The sequence below is a fragment of the Lobosporangium transversale genome (assembly GCF_002105155.1).
Source record: "Lobosporangium transversale strain NRRL 3116 chromosome Unknown BCR41scaffold_45, whole genome shotgun sequence".
NCBI classification, from domain to species: Eukaryota; Fungi; Mortierellomycota; class Mortierellomycetes; order Mortierellales; family Mortierellaceae; genus Lobosporangium; species Lobosporangium transversale.
The window spans coordinates 216,981-238,264 of NW_019029023.1; the positions used below are offsets into that span (position 1 = coordinate 216,981).

The 21,284-nt window shown below is 43.3% G+C and overlaps 4 protein-coding genes across 5 annotated transcripts; 1 reads left to right on the plus strand and 3 right to left on the minus strand.

Moving 5' to 3' along the window:
* Positions 1–419: 419 nt before the first annotated feature.
* Positions 420–9,765, minus strand: BCR41DRAFT_400091 (hypothetical protein; the record flags this gene model as incomplete). Its single annotated transcript, XM_022029118.1, has 11 exons — positions 420–1,335; positions 1,435–1,668; positions 1,778–2,223; positions 2,320–2,690; positions 2,780–3,913; positions 4,024–4,382; positions 4,457–4,844; positions 4,943–5,635; positions 5,734–6,852; positions 6,997–7,360; positions 7,450–9,765. 11 exons carry the CDS (start codon positions 9,763–9,765, stop codon positions 420–422), a joined length of 8,340 nt encoding a protein of 2,779 aa, XP_021877620.1.
* Positions 9,766–11,536: 1,771 nt separating this feature from the next.
* On the minus strand, positions 11,537–14,653 carry BCR41DRAFT_425107 (hypothetical protein). 2 transcript variants are annotated; one of them, XM_022030535.1, is made up of 5 exons: positions 13,918–14,653; positions 13,425–13,809; positions 13,042–13,321; positions 12,753–12,952; positions 11,537–12,669 (listed from the first exon to the last, which is right to left on the minus strand). In XM_022030535.1, the coding sequence occupies exons 1-5, from the start codon at positions 14,250–14,252 to the stop codon at positions 11,926–11,928; spliced, it is 1,944 nt and encodes a 647-aa protein (XP_021877621.1). In that variant the 5' UTR covers positions 14,253–14,653; the 3' UTR covers positions 11,537–11,925. The 2 variants fall into 2 exon arrangements, with proteins under 2 accessions (XP_021877621.1, XP_021877622.1); XM_022030536.1 differs by lacking the exons at positions 13,042–13,321; positions 13,425–13,809; positions 13,918–14,653 and having other exon boundaries at positions 11,768–12,918.
* Positions 14,654–14,989: 336 nt separating this feature from the next.
* BCR41DRAFT_360877 (hypothetical protein) lies at positions 14,990–19,525 on the plus strand. Its single transcript, XM_022025431.1, has 11 exons — positions 14,990–15,342; positions 15,475–15,527; positions 15,744–15,751; positions 15,887–15,943; positions 16,028–16,570; positions 16,671–16,816; positions 16,907–17,026; positions 17,125–17,575; positions 17,666–18,355; positions 18,478–18,789; positions 18,894–19,525. The coding sequence occupies exons 1-11, from the start codon at positions 15,283–15,285 to the stop codon at positions 19,484–19,486; spliced, it is 3,033 nt and encodes a 1,010-aa protein (XP_021877623.1). The 5' UTR covers positions 14,990–15,282; the 3' UTR covers positions 19,487–19,525.
* A 149-nt stretch (positions 19,526–19,674) lies between these two features.
* BCR41DRAFT_373995 (hypothetical protein) lies at positions 19,675–21,057 on the minus strand (the record flags this gene model as incomplete). Its single annotated transcript, XM_022026832.1, has 1 exon — positions 19,675–21,057. One exon carries the CDS (start codon positions 21,055–21,057, stop codon positions 19,675–19,677), a length of 1,383 nt encoding a protein of 460 aa, XP_021877624.1.
* Positions 21,058–21,284: the final 227 nt, after the last annotated feature.

A 21,284-nucleotide genomic window follows, 5' to 3' on the forward strand; every position in this document is an offset into this window, starting at 1 on the left:
ATTGCTTTTTGACTTAAGCTGACGGCTCACGAGCGATATATCGCACACCATGAAACGAGAATACCCGACTCTTTACCTTGTTAAAAAGTTCATTACTGTACATGTTACGTTGTAAAAAAGAATGAGCAAGAGTAGCATTGCAATATGATGCTTTCATTGCCAAATATTGGAAGGCTTTAAGATAATGGTGTATTGCAAGATTAGTCTTGTTAGTACGATCAGCTGAGACTGAGTATTTTTGTTGCGCATATTTGTTCATCTCTTTTTGCTTCTTTGCCTTGCTCTTTTTGAATTGGTCTAATGTACCCTCCGGAGGAAGAGGGAGTCGGAAGAAAGGATAGAGCATACGAGATGAGATTGGAGCAATTCAGCAAAATGTTGCAACTCTTTATTTATTCCGAAGAGTTATTGGGAAAAATCTAAGGTAAGCTTGCTTTTTTAATCTCGGACCATTTGGCATTCATTCCTTTCATGATACTCTTGACAGCTCCACCAGATGTACCCCTTCCATCCAGTCTGAGCTCTTCCGAAGATACGGACCTTGCCTCTTGCCCTTGAATTTGTCGTGGATGGATCGGCCGTTGTCCATGAGCAAGTAGATGAGGTTGACTGCTATGCTGTTGTAGTGGTTGCTGTGTATGGCGATGGCTGCGCGATCGATCAGATCCACTGGAATTACTTGTATACATAGCCAATTCATTGAAAAGATTTTGCGCTACAAGAGCTGAAGCAGGTGTTGTGTTCGAACTAACTCCAGTGCCAACGCCTGCGCTATGGTTGCTAGGTCCTGTATATGGAGAGTTGGTCGAATATCCTTGCTGAGACACTGGCCTGGATAAAGCAGCAGCAGCAACAGCAGTGGACGAGAGCGGGGCATGAGCATTAGAGTGGTTAGATCCAATGCTTGGTGCTGAAATAGATTGCGCGTTAGACGCACTCACGGTTGGATTATATCCTGGCTGATATTGTGTCTGCGGCTTGTACGCCATTGCTGGGCTATTGGCGAGGGGGTTGTGTGCTCCTGGTGGCAGTGGAATATTGTTGATAAGCAATGGTGAGCCATAAATGCTATTTCGATTCGACCCCGAAGGAAGTAGAGGGGTTGAACTAACGCCATTGATAATTCTGTTTGCGTTTGTGGTAGTTGACGCTTGCTGCTGCTGTACACTGATATTAGGTGGATGAGACAGTTGTGAGTATGGGTGTGCGCGGCTAGCCGCCGTTGTTGAACCTGTTGGTGTCTCAGACGTGGATCGTTCGTCAATGGGAGGCAGCAGTGTGCTAGTTACAGGTGGTAATGGCTTTCCGCGACAATGATGTAAATGGAGGATTGGACTGAGAACAACGTTATAAATAAAAGAAGAAAGTTAATGAATAGCTGTCCAATTAAGTTCTGAATGTGTCAGTAAAACGTTAAATGAAGCATTGGCTTACAGTCGTTCAGCGCTGTACAGTTTGCGGATGGAGTCTCTAGGCTTAAGCCCATCCGATACTTGTCGAGCGGTAGAGACCTGGTCCCCAACAAGTACAATCGTGTCTGGCAAGAATTGGTGTTGCTCCAAAATGGCATGCATTACAGGGATATACATCGAGAGCAAAACCTCTGGCTCTTGATTTTGCACCTTCACTACACAGATCACCTGCTCATGGGCCATTTTGAAGGTAACACTAAATGATTACAAGAGTAAGTTTGTTATTAAATGATTATAATGCAGAATATCCCCTAAATGATCATGGCCACTCCTTGCAAGCATCTTGATCAGTTATTGTAACGTACCAGCCCTGCAATGCGACATTAGCATGCGCACTTTCTACTGTAGTTTCAATATCTGTTGCAAAGTGGAGTAAACCGTGTACCTGGAACGATTCATCCATGCCTCCTAACACAAACAGTTGGAATGAACCAGATCCTGCATGGCTAGCCTGAGCTCCACCCCACTGATTTTGGTTTGAGAATGAGTGCTGCCTTTGTAATATATGTTGTTGTTGACCGTTCCATAAGAACCCAATATCACCTGTCCTCACATATCGAATACGGTTATCATATCCAGTTATGCAGGCATTGAACGGCTGTACATGGCTCGGATTCATAGTACTTCCAGGTGGCACATAAAACGAGCTAACGTTCGAGTCAGAACATATCCAGATCTCGCCGACCTGATTGGCAGCACAAACCTCAAATGTCTCAGGATGCACAATTGCGATTGAAGTACAGACAGTGGACTACAGTAAAATAATAATTGTAATAATAACTATGTCAGTATTAAACTAATTATTAGAGCTAACCAAATTCTGTATATAAAACAAAGGTATACTTACAACCCCAGTATCCTCTAGCCAGACGCCAGTAGGATCATCGCCCTCGGAGGTCGGAGTAATAATACCATACCGCAAATTTCTGGAAGAAACGTGGATGCGAACTGGTCCTGCATCTCGCTCTGCTTGCGAAGTCACCATAGGATTCAGAGGATGACTATAGATCAAATTGACAGCCTCGGGTTCAAGTTTGAGTGGCCCGAGTCGACTAATAGCCATCTTTCTTTTGTCCCGTTGTACTCGTCCATGACCACATATCATGAAATTCTTGACACCATCTAGCGAAATAGTGCCTGATGCTGGCATCCCATGATTTCCATCCAGACGCGAGAGTAGCTGGTCCAACAATGGATATGTCAATGCGACATCTTGCACTGTGGTGAAAAAAAAAAAAAAAAGCTTTTAGCTAATAATTCTACGCAGAATAAAGTCACATGCGGGAATCGATAGGCATAATTCTTACCTCTGTATCTCGTAACAACCTCTAACCATACGAATGGATTGGCATAAAAATCAACAGTCTGCATAAGCACTGTAGGACCGCCATTATAGATTCCAAAAAGCCCTCCATGAATAAAACCAAGGCCATGAAAAATGCTCATCACAGGTACAACAGCTTGACCACTGAGGGCATTAAACTGAAGTTTCTGATTCCTACACAAATTATTTAATGTTTCATGGCTGAGCTTTACCAGCTTTTTAGAGGCCATAGAGTTAATTTTTGATTCAGGGTCAATCAGATAAACCGCAGGATAGGTTGACATAAGCCATTCCTTTTTGGGTGCATATCCAGATAGCATCCCCAGAGAATGTTTGGTCTTGTTGGCTTTACTGACATTGTAAAATGTCGGTAAAACAACGTCTGAAGATGAAGATGACTCCATTGTTTGCTGATGATGCGCTGTAAATGTTGCACGACAGGCTCTTAGGTGAATGATTGTCGACTTTTGTTTTAAAAAGTCATCCGTTACAGTATTGCCTAAAATGGCCTTGACCTTGACTTCATCCATAATACGTAAAAATGCACGTAGGATCCCTGCTCTTCTCTCCTCCACAGCCTCTGAAGCCAATGCCGGAATAAATGAGTTGTTTGACATTAATGGTAAATTCGGATTACCACCAAGAGCCAATGAACCTGACCCTGGATGACCGCCCAAAAATGAACCATGAACTGCACTGTGAATATGGACTGATTGGCCATTATCAGGTAGAGGAAGGGGGATAGGGATAAGGCCTAGAACCCAACAAGCGTGGAGCGTGATAATATAGTCAAGGTCCTGTGTAAACCAAAGCAAGACATGATCTCCTGCCTTCAATCCATGCTTCTTATCCAGGAGGATTGCATATCCGGTGACCTTGTGATTAAGTTTTTTAAAAGTGAGAGATTTTTGCTCTTTGCCTCGTGCATCTAGCTCAATTAATGCGATTTCATCTGGTTGAATGATAGTTCGCCACATCAAAATATCTGTGATATTATGGAATTTGCCCATGTGCTCTTTCATCCTCTCATCATAGGCATCAGGACTTGTGATATTGGTTGTGTATTGAACGTATCGGATAGGGGTCGCCTGACGACGCTGTCGCTTGATCACACATTCTGTGAAACATCCATAATAAATATATGCACACTTTAGCATGGTGTACCATGGAATTGCCTATCATAAGTTTCAAAATTCAAAAGTTTTTTTTTTTTTTTTTTTTTTTTACCTCGACTCCAGAAACCGTCGGTTAGGTCGTCTCCTCGTGGAATATTGAATAGTACATCGTCTGTAAAAGTGGCAAAATAGAGAATCTTGTAGATCCTTCCAAGCTCGAACATCTTCTTACACATAGCATGGTCCAAGATCCTCCTGCCATTCTCATAGAGTCTTGGGAGTGCATTCGTGTCCCAAACTGCCACGCAATAACTCCGCAGGGCATTCACCGTCTGTAATACATGTCTAGCATTGATACCCACGTGTTGTGCTACAGTATTGATACTCTGGCCGCCCCATCTGCCGTCTCTTGAGAGCTCAATGCAGACTACTGGTAGATATTCTTTATTGACAAGACATTCGAAGATGGAGCTGAAAAATAAGGTTGTTTAGTTTCATTGTATTAGGTAACCACGTTGGACGATTACAGAAACAAATGTACTTACATCTCTCCAACACCTCCCACTTTACTGTACAACGTCCTCTTCAAATCAGAACAGTGATGATATTCATATTGTATGGCGCTGGGTTTCATAGGATCCGCTATATCCTGACGCAATCGATCCCAATAAGAACCAAACACTACGATACGCCCCTCGATCAGTGCACCCAGTAGACTGGTCCGCATGACTTTATCGCAGCCTGGAGGATGGTAGACAGCTGGCATCATATTTTCTTCAGTCACGATGTAGGGTTTAGCATTGAAGACTTCCTGGGTGTGTTCAGGAAGTCCCCAAAAACCATCCGGCATATCTGGTGAGCTTAGCCAAATCTCTCCAACGACATCGGGTAACGAGAGTGCCAATGTTTCTGGATCCACAATAAACGCAGTTGCTATAGTAAACCATACAGCGACATACCATGTATATCAATAACTAAGACACGAAAAATGGAGCATCATTGCTTATGATAGGAAAACAAACATTACTTACAGGTCGCCAGTGGATAGCCAAAAGCCCCCACAAAGATTGCACCAGGTTCATCCCTGCGTCTATATGCTTCTTCACCCGTTGCCAAAATAGCGATGCGATTCGATCGTAACGCCCCCCTGTGAAGTAGGTATTCACCACAGGTCATTGACGATACTGAATGTCTCGCAAGATTGCCAACATTAGAATTGTCCCCTTGCAGGACCTGATTTGATCCGTTACCTGAGCCAGTCAAATCGGTATCTTGCCCTACGCTTTCTGAAGCACGCCTTAGACGAGGGAGGGTTGATTTGCGGTATTGCTTGCGAAGATCGATCTTTTCCACACCACGTGGTGCCTCTAGAGCATCTCGTAGGCATACAATCCTCCCTCCGAGCTCTGCCAGGCTCAAAAATGCTACCACTCCGAGATCACTTCTCACTTTCGTTGAATTAGAAGCAGATGATTTTTCCTCAGGTCCGGAGATCGTGTTATCCAGCATGGCATGTGGATCATGGCGCTGAACCATTCCAAGTGGGTACAAGAAGTCGTCCAAGAACTCATAATTCAGGACTGGATCATTAGACTGAGTATCGATATAGACAGTCTGTAAAAATCGAAGGTCTGGACGCGTAGGCGTAAGAGTTCCCTGGGGATTGATCCTAAAGTTCCGTAAAAGCTTCTGCACGCCAACATAGTCAGCGAAAGCAATAGTAGCTAAATAATATCATTCACAAGCATACATAGTTATAAGTCAGTACCTTTTAAAAAATAAAAAATAAAAAATAAAAAATCTAGCATCACATAAGCTTTACCTCGGTATGCAGCTATAGAGTGAGCCCACAGTCCAGATACCGCTGTGATAGCGCTCTCCATAAAGACCGTAAAGTTTCCACAAAAAACGCCCATGATTGCTCCCAAAATAAGGCCTGATTGCTGACGAGGCTCTAGCCACGTCATCACAGTTCCTGGGGGACGAATCTGGTTGGCTTTCTTCTTTCGCTCTTTAAGCTGAAGGGCTGAAGGATCGACCGCTAAGAGTGGATCGGTTTGTAGATGCCCATTCTTATCGCGGTAGAGCGTTGGTCTCCATCGAAAGCTCGAATAAAGTACTTGGCATTGAGATATCAAGCCTTTGTGACTAATCGTAACGCCTTTGAGTTCTCCTGATGCGGATTTGGTGAATTCTATATAGGCTATTTCATTGTCAGAAAGAGCTAAACGCTCTTGCTGGTTATTCTTGGGCGCCCAAGTCTCGAGAATGTCTGTTTGCCACCATGTTACTCCGGATGGCCATACTGCTCCCTTTTTAAGATCTTTTTGAAGGGATTTATGATTAAACTGTGTTGTCAAAGCCAACTCAACTTTTGCTGAAGTCATGATGTACACCATTTCCGAAAAGTCTTGGATCTGGTTGATAAGTACTGGTACGACACCCGCTAATATAGCACCAAAAAATGCAGCGACAAACTCATGGATTTCTGAGAGGCGGAACACAAGCGCTACTCTTGCTCCTGGATCAAGCTGAGTTTTATCGTGAATTGCTTTGGCGACCATTTCTGCTCTTCCAAGTGTGAATGACCAATCCCAAGAAGCACATTCGATGCCTTTACCATCCAAACTTGCAAATGCATTATTCTCAGGAGTGTGTTGGCCCCAATGACGCAGGGCTTCTCCAATGTGTTTAAACTGAAGACAAGGGTCGAGGGTATCCAATTCTAGCGGGCGGGGGCCTAAAGGAAGCTGTTGTTTCCCTATCAGCGCTGGAACATCTATGGAGTTGATATCCGCCTTAGAAGGAAGGATTGGTCGGCTTTGAGGCAACCATGGAATTTGGTATCCTGAGCCTAGACTGAATGGTGATGGCGTTACAAGTGGTGCTGCCTGCGGCAATGGTAATGGTGTCGGTGTAAAATCTGCTCCTGCACTCATGTCTATGTAAGCAAACCACATCCGAAATAATAATAATGATAATAATAATAGTAGTAGTAGTAATGGTGCGTTAGTGAAAATTGAGGTAGCTAGCGTATCCCTTAGAAGATAAACAACGTATCGCATTCATATTCTAGGCTGCATACCGCCACGTCGAGCATGTCCATATTCATGGCTAGGTCTCTCCATTGATGAGCTGTGCAAGTGAAAATCCCTTAGACTTGAAACACTTCGATTGCCTTGGTGATGAACACTAGGACGTCCATGTCTGTGTGCCGCTGTCAATGTGCTTTGCTCAGTAGATGCAAGTGTTGAGTGAGCGCCGGTTATTGGTGGATATGATACAGGATATAAGGATGAAGAAGTAATTTCCGCAGCAGTTGATGCAGTTGATGCAGTTGGCGGAGGCATAGCAACGGTTGGGTTTTGAGATGATGTGTCAACAGTCGATGATGCCTGAGGCGTTGGAGGTCGCAACTCCGGTGTACTCTTTTGCTTCAGTCGGATGTCCTATTTGAGAATGAGCAGTAGCTTTTGATGAGTTTCTTGAAAAAAAAGACAGCATGTCAATATTTTGCTTGTCAAATTGCTGTAAATACCTCTGTCATAATCTGATTTGATTCAAAAGGCGATTGGATCAACGTAGCTACTTTGGGTGAACCTCCTACATGAGCAACATTGATCCTTGAGCCAGAACTGATCGGTGGGACCGTCATTGGAGATTGGTCAAGAGCATCTTTTGGTTGCATGGCGCTTGCTAGGGTTGTTGCCACAGCCATGCTGACTGGCAACGTAGCGTCGAAATTAACGCCTGATAATCCAGACAATGCTTCTAGAGCCCATAATTCAGTAGATTCAACCGCTGGAGATTCTTCCAATTTTTTACCTCCGACTTCAGTTCCTGTTGCTGCATCCTGAATAGGCGCAGTGGGTGTGCCCGATGCAGTAGGCGTGACAGATGCAGTAGGCGTAATGGGCGCAACAGGAGTGACAACAACAGAGAGTGCGATGGGCGTTGTAGTTGGAGTAGCGGATTCTATCACAGGGCCTGGCTCCTTAACCTCTGTAGAAGCTGTTGTCTCTTTTAATGATTCAGTATGGGTGGTCGCTTCCCTGGCAGCTATAATGACATCCCGTGCTTTCTTATTAGGCTTTGAGTTCTCCTTAGAGGGATTTGCTTTATATTGAGTGACTGGGGTATATTGGATTGGCGCGGGATAATTTGGTATGCTGCTGGGATGTTGGTCTCTTGAGGCTGATGAGGTAGGCACTGCTGTTAGCGAGGAGGATGACCCCTGAGCAGCAAGGGGTTTGGCGTTGAGGGCTCCATGAGAGTTTGATCCTGACCTTTCTTCTTGGCCCGATGCATGCTGTGCGAGACTATGACGATAACTTCTGGTTGCAGTTCCTGAGTCACGCGAATTAAGTTGCGATTGCCTTGTATCAGCTACTGGCGGAGAAACTATGTGACATCGTGATGCTGGTGATGATGCCGCAGCGATAGGAGGGATTGGGATGGGTATTGGTGGATGCGCTACGTATACTGGTTGCTGTCCAGCCGCCAAAACTGCTGAAACAGCCTGCTGCTGTTGGTGAGGCTGTATATGAAGATGGGGTTGATGTAATATAGGAGCAGGTACCAAATTAGGCTGTGATTGAGGTTGAGGTTGAGGTTGAGGTTGAGGTTGAGGTTGAGGTTGGGGCTGCTTTTTAATTGACGAACTATCAGTTGGTGGAGGTACTGTTGGCTGTGATGAGCTTGATGGCTTCCCAAGCTGATCAGGATTGAAAGGAGCGAAAAGGAGAAGTTGTGATTTTGCATTGTTGGCCAAAGCTGTTGAAGGGAAAACTTCCTCTCTATCAAATTGGTCATCGTAATGGAAAGCCGGAGCAGTATGCTCAATTGTGGCTGGCCGATCAAAGAGCTCCTCAGCTGTCTGATATTCCCTTCCCGAAGATCCAGGTGATACTACTGAGGAATCCTTGACTTGAAGATTAGGGATGACTTGGGTTAGCGACTGCGCCAAGATACTAGGAGACGCCAACATACTATTCGAACGAGCTAGTAATTGAGCATCACTGAGTCCCTTGCCGAGTCGTCTCTGAAGGATCCGTGCCCATTCGTGGTTAGGCGATGTGTATGATGCTGTCGGCTCTGATGATTCCTCCTCATTAATGCTAGGTAATGTGTCGGGCATCAAGGCTGTCCCTGGGAGTATGTCGGGTAAAGTAGACGTTAAATCCAAAGGCTTATTTGAGATAATGCCGTCTGTCCGATCATCAACGGACAAGTCAGAAGTCTGGTTGTTCATATGCTTATTGATATCCTTTATCGTGTTCCGATCCTCATCCAATGCTGCTTCTTTCGGCTCCTGGGGCCTTTTGGCGTCATTGTCATCATCTGCACCTGGAGAACTAGCCAAGTCGCTGATATGGGAGCGTTCCTGGATATCGGATGCAATCTCAGCGTCCTCGAACGGTGTATCCACTAAAGACTGTTTCAAGGCATCCAGACCGCCACTTGAAGTGGGCTGTGTATCGTCGGCAACAAGCCTATCTGCTACAAATGATTGCTCTCCTTGAGGCAATGGATTCCCTGAGGCTGTGATTTTTTCTGCAGGTGTCTGAGGATCTGCGGATTGCTGTTGGGTCGCATCAGCATTAGCAGTATGGGTGGGTGAATTGGCTGTTTGCAATATGGCTGTTGTATCTTCGTGGGCTGGTTTTTTGTTTATATTTATATTCGCGAGTGTGGATGTGGCGGTGGCACCAGGCACAGCCCCAACAGGGGTATTAGAGCTAAGCTGAGTGTTATTCAAAGCTGAGGCCATTGCATCTAGAGCCGAGGCAGCAGTGATGGCATTCGCGTTTGATGAGGATGTAGCGTGCGAGCCAGCAATGTCAACTGAAGACATTTAGCATTCAGAACCAGCCAAGGAATCAGTGGATCAAGAAAAGAGTGATAAGAGCCTGTTTTCTCTCTGGCGGTGAGAATGTGTATAGAGTATGAAAATGAGGAGAAGATGGCAAGAATTGAGTGGCGAAAGGAAAAAGATGAAAGGATGGAGGGGAAGGAAGAAGGACAGAAGAGGAAAGAGATGGATGAGAGAGTGTATGTGCGAAAGAGAGAGAGAAGGCGGGAAAGTAAGATGAGAGATGGTGCTGCGTCCTCAGAACCTGAGTAGTGAGCAGTAGAGCAATCAAAGTAAGATGTAAAATATAAAATGTGCTTGTGCAAGGACAAATAAGCATTTTTTTCTGTGACAAATTTTATTTTATTGTAAAAGCCAAAAGGGCTTATTAGTGATTCTACATTTTGCTGAAACACAAGGACTCTCTCTACACCTTCATGTCATGCTCTTGCGCTGATTTCACTCCCAAAACATGTACATGTACATATATACAATAAAATCTATCTGATGTGCTCAGATACCTTCATTAATAATTTATCCCGCTCTTTTACCTCCTGTTCATTGTTGTCAACCAAGCTTGGGTCATCTCTATCCGTGAGCCATTGAGAAGATTTTTCTCGGAACGCAACTCTCAGCGAAATCTACCTCATTACCTTACTACCTTGCCAGCCTTACTTTAGCTTTTTTTTTTTTTTTAAATGTGTGCACAACATAAACAAGGTGTCAATAACCTAGACGCGTGCTTCGTGTCTACATACAGCATACGGAGATAACAAAGGCTTGGTGAGCTGCAAGACCTCTTAATTCTTTTCTTGGACGTCCGATATCCAAAGGCGATTAAAGCAGGTCCTTGCTTGTTTATGATCTCACATGAAGGTCAATGCTCTATCAAATTAGGCACGATAACGGTTTATTTTCAGCAAAGTCGTAGAGAGAACCACAACTGTTTCGCTGTCTATCCAATACTTAGGAGGAGTGAAGGGGCCGACAACGCTACGCTGTCCAGTTCGCGCATGTATATTTCTTTGGATGGGTGGAGATGATCTTCTGATTTTTTTTTAATTTTTTTTTTTCACTCGTCGTCCACGGAAAGCGTCATTACACCTTACGGTCAATTAATGGAATAAAACGTTAAAGGCCGCGGCACATCCATCAGGAACTTGGTATTGAACCTCCGTTAATTGACTTTATAACTGATCTTCAATATTCCTCGGTCTTTCTCGGGCGTTTCGGTGCGCCCTAATAATCTTGTAAATAATTTGCAACCTACCACATCCACACAATTCCATAAAAGGTTCCATGCTTTTTGCGATATCAACTACAGTGGTACGTCCGAAAGCAATAATGACTTGTCCAATATCCAGCAATGGCTATGAATTAGCTAATGTCTCTCTTGGATAATGTCCTGGATACTGTCGTGAGGCGATTAAACATGGATGGTCCCATGACACACAAGTACCCTTCAAAATCGTGGTATAGTAATCCCCCCTTTCAACTGGTCCTTTTTCTCTCGATTTCTGGATCCGATCCTTCAGTAGATCCTCTACTAGATCAGTGACATGCGACATGTCTTTTGCTACAAAACCTCAATGGGCTTTATAGGCTTTCATCATGCTTTTATATGATTGGCATTCATTGAGGTGGAGTTGTAATTGTGCTTGATGATGTATCACTTCATCTGCCACAAAAATCTGTTTCAAATTTTTATGAGTACAAAATGCTTGTCACACCATCTAGCAAGTATGATTGAAAGAGGCTGGAATGATCATTCATTGATTGGTTTATCTCGCATTTTTCTGAACCTGTATGGTATGGAAAGCAAAAGTTCATTGACAACATGGCATTAATTGATCCGCTTCATCAATTACTCCATGGTTTGCCGTAACTCTTACCGAGGTTTACTGAACCCCCTCTGGGTATAATGTTATTGGAATCTTCAATATGCTCGAATAAGTCCAAAGACACAAGAGGTTCATCGATTGGAATGAGTGGAACGTATGAAATGGGAATGAAGCATGAGTGCATCATAAAAAAATAAGGGTATAAATGAGTTCGAAATGAACGCCAATAATCTCTACTCGACATAAACTTGAAGGGCGAATCAACTTTCTTAAGTAACTGTAACAGAGAGGATCCTATTACCAGCTATTGAGGAAAACCTTTTTATTTGCAAATCGAAGAAGATCTAGCCACATCCAAGACGTGTTGGTGGATATTCCTTTTGCCAACATTCACTCCTATTTCGTCATTCAGGGTTGGGCTACAGTTGACAAACTCCTCTTCGTCTGAAGAATTGTAAGAGTTATCATGAATATCGGCTGTTGAAACCATAGTTGCTTTCGGTGTTGCTGTGAATACACCTTGATCATTATCCTTCTCCGTTGCTGCCACAGGCATGGCTGCTTTTTTTGCCAATGCTGGTGAATCCATGGCCGCGTCATCAGTAAAAGGTCCGCTTTCTTTCGAAGGAGAGTCTGGTCCTCTCATTGGCTGATTCAAAGAAGCCGGCGAATTATTCGTTGCAGATTGATCGGAAGTAGAACGTTTGACAACGATAGAACTCGACAAAGAAAATAATGGAATGTTAGGTGCGGACGGCATTGAGAATGTAGGTCTTGAGAATGAAGACCATGATGTACGCGAGCTGCGGGGGGATGATGTCGTAGGGCTCATAGCAATGGGTGATATTGGGGATGTGCATGCATCTGTACTAGCGCTGCCTGCTTCATTACTGGGTGTGCTTCCGGGACGAGAATTAGGTAGAGCTTTTACAATGCCATGATCTTTTACAAAAGGAAGACACCAAAGTTGTGGCCGATCTTCGTTTCTCTTGTCATCTAATAGATAGCGATATTTCTCAGGCATGTAGTTGAAGACAATGTTTCGCTTGAGTGAAGCTGCTCGCCCCTAATCATTAATTAATAACTTTGTTAACATCGCTCACTACTGTTTGTAGTTGTTTAAAGATCATTGAATCCAAGTCCCCCTACCTTTCCTGTAAAGACCTGTCTCAAAAGACTACATTGTTCCACAGCCGCCTTTGCAGTTACAGATCGCCGCTCCTTGTAGGCTTGGAACGCAGCTGTTAGGCTCTCCATTGAATCCGACTCGATCGCTGATAAAAAGTTGATTAACGTTACTACATCCACAATAGCCTCACTTACAGGTTGATAGAATCCCTTGTGACAGGCTGCCATTTTGCAAGAAAGTCAAAGTTTAGTCCATTTTATTTAGTATAAGAGAGTAAAAAAAAAAAAAAAAAAAAAAAAAAGTACTTGCCATCACCCACAAGAACTGTTCGTCCGCCATACCAGGTCTCACAGAAACGCTCCTCTGCCATGTTGAAATACATGTTTTCGGAATCAGTTGTGTCAATCAAGTCCCCAATTCGCCCTCCAAATGGACATTCAACCTCCTTAACAGCGTTCAGCGTCTCTTCAATGTCCTCAGGTCGCCATTGATTCACTTTGAAGGCCTCGCCTTGCCGAATAGCAGTTTTATTTACCTCACAAGTGATATCCCAGGATATTCTATTATCAAGAAGGGGCACAAACCAGATCTATAAGGAAAACCAAGTGCGAAGTAGAGGTCGTCTATCAATTGGATTTACTATGATTAAAGCTCTCTATAACGCTAATGCCAATTACTGCTATAACACTTACGGTGTACGGCTTGTTTGGCAGTTGTATTGACTGAATTTCGCTCATGGCATCTAATAGCATTGGGTATTTCGTTGGATCAAGCGGTTTGGTACAACCAGAGATGATGTGCAGGTCGACAGACATTGGTGCAGCATCTGCCTTGGGTAACAGTTTCTTTTCGTCCAGGTTCCAATAGAGAGTATGCCGCACGTTACTGAAAGCACCATCGGCGGCAATGAGTATATCTCCCTCATATGTGGCTCCGTCTGAGCATCGTACTGTAACCTTTTCACTACTTTGGATCATTCCCAGCACTTTCCCTGCAACAATTCTTTTAGGAGGAATGCGTTGAAGCAGAAGTGCGTGGAGTTGTGACCTCGACATGACCTCTGTATGATAGCCGTATCTGATCGGATAAATCAAGAGAAGGTATAATTGATTTTAGTGATTCATTTACCAAAGGAGGGATAACTTAATGATTGTCCAAGTGGCCGTGGTAAATAACCAATATTACCTCTCGCGGTATGTGGTCATGTCGATCCGTCCCAGATAATTCATATTGTGTTCATTCATTGAAAATCCGCTCAAGGGTTTTGAAATTTTCTGAATCTCTTCGTAGATGCCTAGTTGATGCAGAAAGTGAAGGGCTGTCGGGCCAATCTGGACAGCACCTCCTACATGAACTGCCGTTGTCTGTGGGTTAGAATGATCTTCTTCAGAGCTTGAGCTAGGAGCAAGATCCTGCTCGAGCACGGTGTAATCGAATCCTGTGAGTTCAAGGGCAATTGCGGCAGCAAGTCCGGCAATGCCAAGTCCAGCAACGATGACTTTGAGGTCGGTTGTCGCCATTATATTACTTCAGGGTAACGTCAAAGTATTAAGCTATTCTTTATTGGTGTTTTCTGCACTGTACTCGAGTAAAGGGATAGATAAAATGGCGTGAGTTATAAAAAAATAGAGGACAGAGGTTCCACTTTGCACTGGTGTTGAGAAGCAAAAGGAGAAGGGAAAAGCGTTTGTTCACACCTGTTACAGCGTGAAAGATAAAGGAGCTTGTCCCTGAAAATTGAAGGAGCGGAGTGATGAATGAAGCAAAGATGCAACGATGACAAAGACGAGATGAACGAATGAATGAACCACCCTTCTATTGCTATATATTCATACATTGTATGTGTAAACTGTGTATTCTGTTATTAATGTAATTGTGCGGGTCCACCAACAGAACAAAAACACAAATAAAAAAAATGAGAGCCGAGGTTGTGGAGAATGCATAAGCAGAAACAACGCCCTCGTGCAAATTTGCAGGGTTTTTGGCCCCGTTAAATCCATTCAACTCATTGGAGCCATTAAGACGTATCTATGTATATCGGATAACAGGCAACAAACAAAAAAGTAACAAAGATGAATCAACGTGGATTAGATCTTCGTCAATGTTTCGCTGTGCGCTGTGTGAAGAAACGCGTCCCGAGTTTCATCCAGTTCAGATAAATTGGTCCTAATTGGCGCCATCACCTGACCTGACCTGACCTGACCTGACCTGACCTGACCCTTCTTACTTCTCCTGACTTTGTTACACAGCACTTGCTCTTTCCTTACTCTTGCTTTTTTCTTTTTCGACAATCGCTGTTTTCTACTACTTTCGGTCAAACGCAATAAAAAAAAGGCACATTCATCAGAACAGACTCAATAGACATTCTGACCACATTTGCGATTCTCAAGTAACAGAATTTCAAGCAGTTAAACATTCATACTTCTAATTCACCTTCCCCTTCCCCCTTTTCAGTTCAGCAAAGCACAGCACAAAAAACAAAAACAAAAAACAAATAAACAACTCAGTACAAGAGCCAAAACAGGATATTTCAATAATAACAATTTAACCATGACATCACAATGGGCTATTGCAGAATGGGATTATGTTGCAACACATGAAGACGAACTTGTAAGGATACTAATTCTTTTTTTTTATTTTTTTTATTTTGTTTTGAAAGCTTTGGGGTTACAGCCAGGAACAATGGCAATTTATGTTCTTACTGGTGATTTTTTCTCATGTACAATCTTACGAATTCATTAGTCTTTCCACACAGGAGACCACATCTTGATTCAGGATACATCGCATGAGGAATGGTATGTAGAGCTTGGTCAGGCGGCCTTCCTTTTCTCTCCAGCTCATGAGCACCAACCACCCCTGTTAAATTTTTTTGGTTTCATTTTCAAAGCGTGATATCTTCAAATGAACCTTTACTTGTCTTTAACTGATCTCAATTTTTTTCTTTTCTATCCTCGTTTACCATCGTCCACATTGTGATACGCCGCTTCATAACAAAATATATAACCGATTAGGTGGGAAGGTATATAACCTGAAGATGAAATCTTCCTGCCGGATGTGAGCATTGTCCAGTCCGTGTCTGCACCTTCTTTTTGAAAATGAAGAGCTTCTGCTAATTATTCTTTGCATTTCTGAACAAAACATGCCCGACTTACAGGGGAATGTAATGGCCTATCAGGAGTCTTTCCTGCCAATCGATGCCGACTGTTGCCGGGTAATTACTCATCACGGCGTCCTTCCAGCTTGTGATCCCCCACTTTACCGCCATTTAACATATTGCTCATTGTATTATTGATAGTCATGGTAGACGATAATAGACCATCGTTAGAACAATCGGTCCATTTTCAGGATCCACACCAAAACTTCGACGATAATGACGTCTTGGATATACAAAACCAGCGCCACATCCACAGCGAGGCCGACGATTTTAATCATCAGGGTCACGACAAATATAATGAAATGCACCCATCAACAGTGCTCGATCCTCAGACGAATTATATCAGCACCAGTCGGGCCCACTCCCCTCCACCAGAGCCCTCTGATGACGCGTCGGATGAAGAGCACGTTGTACTACCACCTAACTGGAGTGCTACCACAAATGCACAGGGGCGACTTTATTATTATAACATGATAACAAAAGAGACTTCTTGGAAGCTACCCCTTGCCACTACGATAATAACCACTGCTGCAGGCTTGGGAAAAAACTCTGAAGAGGATGTAGATGACTATCAATACGACGATAATATGAGTGACGAGGATAATAATGTTGAAGTCTTTGCTCAGGACCAAAAACAGGACTCTGATGACGAGCCACTGCCAGAGGGATGGAGCAGTGCATATGGTATGGACTCTAGACTCTCGATAATATTCAATATGATTCTAAGCGAAAACTTGATGAGGAAACTGAGCTCTAATCTCTTTGCTCCTATCCCTTTATTTAGATGAGAGTGGAACACTCTATTTCTTTGATGCAAATACAGGAAGAGCCACATGGGATCGACCACAGAAAGCTAGTATTCAAAAGCAACAAGCTAAATCTGGAGTCTCGTCGGAATCATCCACAGGGCCATCCACAAACACAGATCAGGTAAATTTTTTGGTTCTTGTTGAATGGAGCTCCATTAAAAAATATTATGTGGTGCATGTTGATGAATTTTCCATTTATGAATGTAATTAGACCACGGGAACCCCTTCGCCATTAAAAGCAGTATTAAAACACCAATCTTCTATGGAGGAAAATATGCTCCAAAATCAGCTACTTAATTTGAGCTTGTCGGAAGAAGAGCTCCGTGTATTGGTAATATAAACCTATGCTGAATGTGTATTAAAATTAAAAGATGGTGTCTGATTTTTTTTGTCATTTTTTGCTCTTTGCTCCTATTTTAAAAAATATAGCAATTGAACCATTTGCCTCCTGAAAATATTCAGCGCAAAGGATCTCTTCGCGTAAAATCACAAAAGGTCACTACCAACGCTACTATCAGCTCATGGAAAGACTATTGGGTTGTAGTCTATATGGGATTTTTACTCTTATATCGTGATGAAAGTGGCACTATCAAACATGCGTACTCTATGAAACCCTCCGTAGAATCGATGAACAAACTGCGACATGCAACTCAAGTTAAGCCTTCAGGATGCTTTGATGCAGATAAAGTGGCTGTGGAACTTCCTATGAGTGGACAGGCTTTTACAAAGAAAAAGAACTTCTTCTGTATCACACCTGGAGCGAGCGTTCGCCTGTTGCTTCAGGATGTCTCAGGAGGCGATGTGAAGGCATGGGTCAAGGACATCAAGGCATCATTGACAAAGCGCAAAACAGATGAACAAACAGCAACTGAAGAACCATGTAAAGATTTTTTTCTTTCTTTTTTTTTTTCTTCTACACATTTGAATTTGAATCCTCATTCATCCAATCGTATTTCTTTTGGATCTTTAGATTTAATGCAAATTTTAAAGCGTCAAACAGCCGCAGGTGGAGAAGGAATGTTAGGGTTAAAAATGAACAAAAAGATTGAAGAAAACGATCTCAGATCTAATAGCAGGAACCCGCTAATAGCAGACAAAGCCCGTGGGATACGTAATATGATGACTCAAGGTATACATGTACCTCGACGCAAATCAGCGCAGGACGAAAGGCTCAAATTACCTGTGGAAGAAGAAAATCATCATGAATCCTCAAATACTGGGCCGCATCCTCGCTATCCGCTTGCAATATCAACTACTGGAACAGCGAATATGACAGGAAGCACGTCTTCAAATCGATCTCTCAGTAATCTTATAGGGAGCAGTCATGATCAGAGCAAAGATTCGTCACCGGTAATATCAACTCCCAACAAGAAAGATCATGAAGCGATTCATGTTGATAGCCATCCTCATCATTCAGAAACAGGTTATGAGGTTGGGTCTCCTGCTAGCTATTCATCGTCCCATCATGGCACTAAAGGGAAGTTTTCCAATATGAGCCGCAATTTTTTCTCCAAAGACAAGGAAAAGGAAAGTAAAGAAAAGGAGCGGGAAGACAAAAAAGAAAAAGAGAGACATAAAGAGAAGAGTAAAGAGAAGAGCAGAGACAAATCTAGGGACAAAGAGTCAAGGAAGGAGCAGGCCAATACAAAGCCCGTTCAAGGTAATTGTTGAGCAATTTATCTGAGAGCAATGTCTGCAAAAAAATAATGCTATAGCTCCTTGTCTCCTTGTCTTTTCTTCTCATTTTTTTTTTTTTTTTTTTTTTTTAATTTAATCTATTAGATATAACACCAGTTTTTGGTGGAATGCTCACTGTTGAGCCAGGAATGACAGTCCCAAGGGTGGTGGAGCTGTGTATCAAGACGATTGAGGCGCGTGGGTTAGCTACAGCTGGTATCTATCGTGTTTCTGGTCACATGTCTTCCATCCAGAACTTGAAGCGTGCTTTCAACGAAGGGTCTCCGGATGTGGAGAAGTTAATCGAGAAGGAACCCGACGTCAATACTATTGCTGCACTGCTTAAACTATACTTCCGTGAATTGAAGGAACCGTTAATGCTCTTTGATTTTTACCCAAGCTTCATTGCTGCTGCAGGTAAAAATCACGTGACATGTTTTTTTTTTTTTTTTTTTTTTTTTTTTGCTATTTGTTTGAAATTTGTCTGATAAAGATCTTTTTGAACCTGCTACGCTTACTAGACATAAGCGAGTATAATGAGAAGCTTTACACCATCAAATCATTGGTACACTCTCTTCCTACACCAAACTTTAACACGCTTCAGTATCTAATGATGCATCTTGGCCGAGTTCAAGACCAGTATCAGACTACGAAAATGGATTCTGCAAATCTGGCAATATGTTTTGCACCTAACTTGCTCCGTCAAGAAGTGAATGATATCACCAGTATCATCCATACAGGAAAGCAGTCGAGCATTATAGATACATTAATTGAACAACGTGACTGGGTATTTGATCCCTATCCAGAAGAAGAGGGGGAACACCAAGAGGAGCAAGAGAATGTAACAAAAACTGAGGATGCGGAGGCAGGAGGCCATCCACTTGAACCCAAAGTCGAACAAGACCAGCAGGATCAGTCACACCCACATTATCATTCTCAGAGTGAGCATGAGCAGCTATCGGGAAAAGAGCAAAAAGGTGTATCACGTACTCTGGATATTGCGGCCGCTGCTGGCTTGGCTCCTTTGCATGAAGATAGTGGGCTGCATCACCCTTCAGAACAGCAAAATCGGCATGAAGATCAAGAAGGCAAAGGCTCTCTTGCTAGTTCATAATACCATTCATTTATCTTGTTTATTTCTACCCTAAATAGCATTGTTTTTTTTTTTTTTTTTTTTTTTTTTGCTGTATATTTCCATATCTACTATATTTCTTTCGTTAACAGCTCTAATGAAGACTTTTCAGTGTCTTAATCAATTACTGAATATAGTGATTTGTTCTACCTGAAGATTTTTTTTTTTTTCTACATGGTATGGCGGGTTGCCGAGGACGAGATGGGATGCTCATCATAATCATGGTCTCCATGGCGGTCTCGCTCCGTAGCAAGACTTTGCATTGGATTACACAGCTCTGCAATGGATATCCGACGATGCATATTTGTGCCTGTGCCTGTGCCTGTGCCTGGCACAGGATTTGCACTCGACGGTGAAGAAGGACGATACTGCTGCTGCTGGCCCTGATATGGCTGCTGCCGATGATGGTGAGGGGTCGACGAAGCGGAGTCGTTTGTGTGGATGTCCTCCAGCAAATCACTGTCATGGTCTGGATATGTAGAATTGGGTGATGAAGGTGCAGTGGAAAGATCCTCACGATGATGCATCATACTCTGCTGATGATAGCAATGTTCATGCTGCTGCTGGCGCTGGGTTTGATAGTAGTGATGCTGCTGTTGCTGTTGAGAATGCTCGCCCTGAAACAAGGATGCGTTTGAGTTTGTGTTTGTGTTTGGATATGGGTATGATGGCAAGCTATTGGTACATGAATGGCCCTCATTATGATGAGAATCACTTTGCCATAGACCACGCTGATACTCTTCATATGTTGTTATTTGACTAGACATGTTGGAATGAGGAGGTGTAGAGAGCTGCTGATGATGACCGTAATACTGCTGCTGCTGTTGTTGTTGTTGTTGTCGTTGCTGAGATGACTGTTGATGGTAATGATACTGGTGATAGCGCTGGTACATATCCTTCCAGACTTGATGAATCATCTCAGGATAGAGGACAGCCTCATTGACCTTCACATCGTATTGTTCCCCGAGTCGAATCTCCCATTCGTCTGGATTATATGTGGCGACACGGTGGTGTACTGGAGCCCCAACGAGTGTCAAAGCCATCTTATGCCTTTGTGCAATCACATGGTACTTTTCCAAGACACTTTCCAAAACCCAGAGAGAGACACCTCGATATTCCTCAAAGCGACAGCACACCCATGGTCCGCTTGGGTCTGGCTGTATATTCAAGGATTCGGGTGTTCGGAAGGCTCTTTCAGGCAAGTAGAATCGTCCAAGACGGGCGTTAGAGGGATATCCATTGACAGATCTCCTTGTCGCTTCTTGATCCTGACCCTCCTCAGAACCAGAAACGTCCGTTTTCTCCATATCGGGCTCAAATCCTGCAACAAAACTCTTGGTAGGGAATAGGCTATTTACAGTGAGTTCCTCCACTGTTCGCAGGTCTGGCTCAGGATCACGACCAAAACTATTCATATCAATGTCAAGTGCAAATCTACAGGGCTGTTCAATATAATATCCTCTGTCATTCGAACGCCGTCGATCTATGGATTCTAAAAGAGCAGACTCTTGTTTAGGTTCATGTATCTTATGTTGCTGTTCATCCACATCCATTGGTTCTTCTTCTTGCTCTCTATGCGCAGCATCCTCTTTGGTTTCACTACTGCTGACACTGACTCTCTTGTGATCCACTTCCATGTCTCCTCCAGTTTCAGAATAACTACTGCGTCTCACATTTCCTGAATTTCTCCAAGATGACGATGACGGGTGTGGAGCTCGGATCACGCACAGGATAGCCGCCATGTTACTCAAGAATTCTGGGTTTCGGAACTGCTCGTTGG

Excerpts from the sequence above, each read along its gene's own strand:
- BCR41DRAFT_425107 (XM_022030535.1), bottom strand. The coding sequence starts at position 14,252 with ATGGCGACAACCGACCTCAAAGTCATCGTTGCTGGACTTGGCATTGCC. Across the intron at positions 13,810-13,917 it reads ATGACCACATACCGCGAGAG|ATACGGCTATCATACAGAGG; the intron begins GTAATATTGGTT and ends TTATCCGATCAG. Across the intron at positions 13,322-13,424 it reads TGCCAAACAAGCCGTACACC|ATCTGGTTTGTGCCCCTTCT; the intron begins GTAAGTGTTATA and ends TTTTCCTTATAG.
- BCR41DRAFT_360877 (XM_022025431.1), top strand. The coding sequence starts at position 15,283 with ATGACATCACAATGGGCTATTGCAGAATGGGATTATGTTGCAACACAT. Across the intron at positions 16,571-16,670 it reads GGGATGGAGCAGTGCATATG|ATGAGAGTGGAACACTCTAT; the intron begins GTATGGACTCTA and ends CCCTTTATTTAG. Across the intron at positions 18,356-18,477 it reads CAATACAAAGCCCGTTCAAG|ATATAACACCAGTTTTTGGT; the intron begins GTAATTGTTGAG and ends TTAATCTATTAG.